Below are 2,733 nucleotides of genomic sequence, written 5' to 3' on the forward strand. Positions count from 1 at the left end.
CCTCCCCTAAAGTAAGAACCCTCTCTAACCCTACCTCCCCTAAAGTAAGAACCCTTCTCTAACCCTTACACCTCCCCTAAGAGTAAGAACCCTCCCTAACCCTACCCTCCCTAAAGTAAGAACCCTCTCTAACCCTACCCTCCCTAAAGTAAGAACCCTCTCTAACCCTACCCTCCCCTAAAGTAAGAACCCTCTAACCCGACCCTCCCCTAAAGTAAGAACCTCTCTAACCCGTACCCTCCCCTAAAGTAAGAACCCTCTCTAACCCGCACCTCCCCTAAAAGTAAGAACCCTCTCTAACCCTAACCTCCCTAAAAGTAAGAACCCTCCTAACCCTACCTCCCTAAAGTAAGAACCTCTCCTAAGCCTACCCTCCCCTAAAGGTACAACCCTACCCCTAACCCTACCCTCCCCTAAAGTAAGAACCCTCTCTAACCCTACCCTCCCCTAAAGTAAGAGACCTCCCTACCCTAACCTCCCCTAAAGTAAGAAACCCTCTGCTAACCCTACCCTCCCCTAAAGTAAGAACCCTCTCTAACCCTACCCTCCCCTAAAGTAAGAACCCTCCCTAACCCTACCCTCCCCTAAAGTAAGAGACCTCCCTAACCCTACCCTCCCCTAAAGTAAGAGACCTTCCTAACCCTACCCCTGCCCTTAGGGGTATAATGTGACATTTCTGAGATGTTTACCTTAGATATCTTTAGGCACAGATAGACTAAAGTACTCTCATTTGAAGAACTAGTGCTCCCTGTCTGATAGATGGGGATCACACACTGCAGAAGGTCTAAATGTCCAATGTGTTCCGTATGATCTCTGTCCCCCTCCCCTCCCTGCAGCCTAGCAGACCTGGTTACCCCAGCCCTCGGTCTAGTGAAGGATTCTACCCCAGCCCTCAGCACGCTGGGCAGCTCAACCATTACCAGGTACTGTATTGTACTACTGCACTAGACTACTGTACTACTGTACTATACTACTGTACTATACTAACACTTTTACCACAGTTACTGTGTATTACCCATAGAATTAGAATGGGGACGCCTAGTTTCCAAGTCTGTTCTATTCATTCTATGGTAATACCATTATCATTAGCTCTCTGAACCATCCCATTTGTATTGATAATCAGGTACTGGCAATACTGGTTTAGTAAATGTGGTTTGTTTCTTACTTGCCAGTGGATTGATGTGTAAAGATAGAGAAAGTGCTCAACTCTATACTTTTGGGTGAAAGGGTGCTTGAAGCCAAAAGTGAATTGAGGGAGATGTGCCCGGCTTCCCCCTTTCTGAATGCAATAATATCTTCCCAAACTAAGTTATTTTGCAGCACTTCAGCTGCCCATAAAACATAGCTGACAGCAGGCATTTCCTGTAGCGCTTTTTCAAACTGCTGGCATTGTTGACTTAAGGCAGATTCCATCTGCTGAAAAATCAACTCTCTCAAATTCTGTTGTTATGGCTTCAAGGTCAACTCATTCTCTCCACTCTGTATTGCCTTAAAAGGCATTTTGAGTACCAGTATGCATACTTAAAGGTGATCTTTATGATCAGGTCAGTTATTATTAAGATGTTTATCAGCCAGTGCTAATGGTGACATGTCACATTCAGGCTCATACTTTTAGTCCCAGAGGTCTTTATGTCTGGGGGTCAATAATGATTTATTGCATTATACTGCCAGCGAAGTGTTTCCCTGTACCCTGAAATGCTAACTGGGGCCCAATGCTATATGATGAACAGCCTTGCCTCACAGACAAGGCTTTGGTATCATCACAATCCTCTCTCCAAACAAAATGGGCTTTTACATTTACATTTACATTTAAGTCATTTAGCAGACGCTCTTATCCAGAGCGACTTACAAATTGGTGCATTCACCTTATGACATCCAGTGGAACAGCCACTTTACAATAGTGCATCTAAATCTTTTAAGGGGGGGGGGGGTGAGAAGGATTACTTTATCCTATCCTAGGTATTCCTTAAAGAGGTGGGGTTTCAGGTGTCTCCGGAAGGTGGTGATTGACTCCGCTGTCCTGGCGTCGTGAGGGAGTTTTGTCCACCATTGGGGGCCAGAGCAAGCGAACAGTTTTGACTGGGCTGAGCGGGAACTGTACTTCCTCAGGTAGGGAGGCGAGCAAGGCCAGAGGTGGATGAACGCAGTCCCTTGTTTTGGTGTAGGGGCCTGATCAGAGCCTGGAGGTACTGAGGTGCCGTTCCCCTCACAGGCTCCCGTAGGCAAGCACCATGGTTTGTAGGCGGATGCGAGCTTCAACTGGAAGCCAGTGGAGAGAGCGGGAGGAGCGGGTGACGTGAGAGAACTTGGGAAGGTTGAACCAGACGGGCTGCGGCGTTCTGGATGAGTTGTAGGGGTTTAATGGCAAGGCAGGGAGCCCAGCCAACAGCGAGTTGCAGTATCCAGACGGAGATGAACAAGTGCCTGGATTAGGACCTGCGCCGCTTCCTGTGTGAGGCAGGGTCGTACTCTGCGGATGTTGTAGAGCATGAACCTACAGGAACGGGCCACCGCCTTGGATGTTAGTTGAGAACGACAGGGTGTTTTCCAGGATCACGCCTAAGGTACTTAGCGCTCTGGGAGGAGGACACAATGGAGTTTGCAACCTGATGGCGAGACATGGAACGGGCAGTCCTTCCCGGGAGGAAGAGCAGCTCCGTCTGCCGAGGTTTCAGCTTGAGTGGTGATCCGTCATCCACACATGATATGTCTGCCAGACATGCAGAGCTGCCG

At 48.3% G+C, this 2,733-nt stretch overlaps 1 protein-coding gene across 1 annotated transcript in view; it reads left to right on the forward strand.

The window, feature by feature from the left end:
* Positions 1-2,733, forward strand: part of LOC111955029 (focal adhesion kinase 1-like) — a 107,704-nt gene that overhangs the window by 90,133 nt on the left and 14,838 nt on the right. The window contains 1 exon segment of the mRNA XM_070436024.1: positions 837-923. Coding sequence (XP_070292125.1) covers positions 837-923 — 87 coding nt within the window.

This window comes from Salvelinus sp. IW2-2015, linkage group LG30 (assembly GCF_002910315.2).
Source record: "Salvelinus sp. IW2-2015 linkage group LG30, ASM291031v2, whole genome shotgun sequence".
Classification (NCBI taxonomy): domain Eukaryota; kingdom Metazoa; phylum Chordata; class Actinopteri; order Salmoniformes; family Salmonidae; genus Salvelinus; species Salvelinus sp. IW2-2015.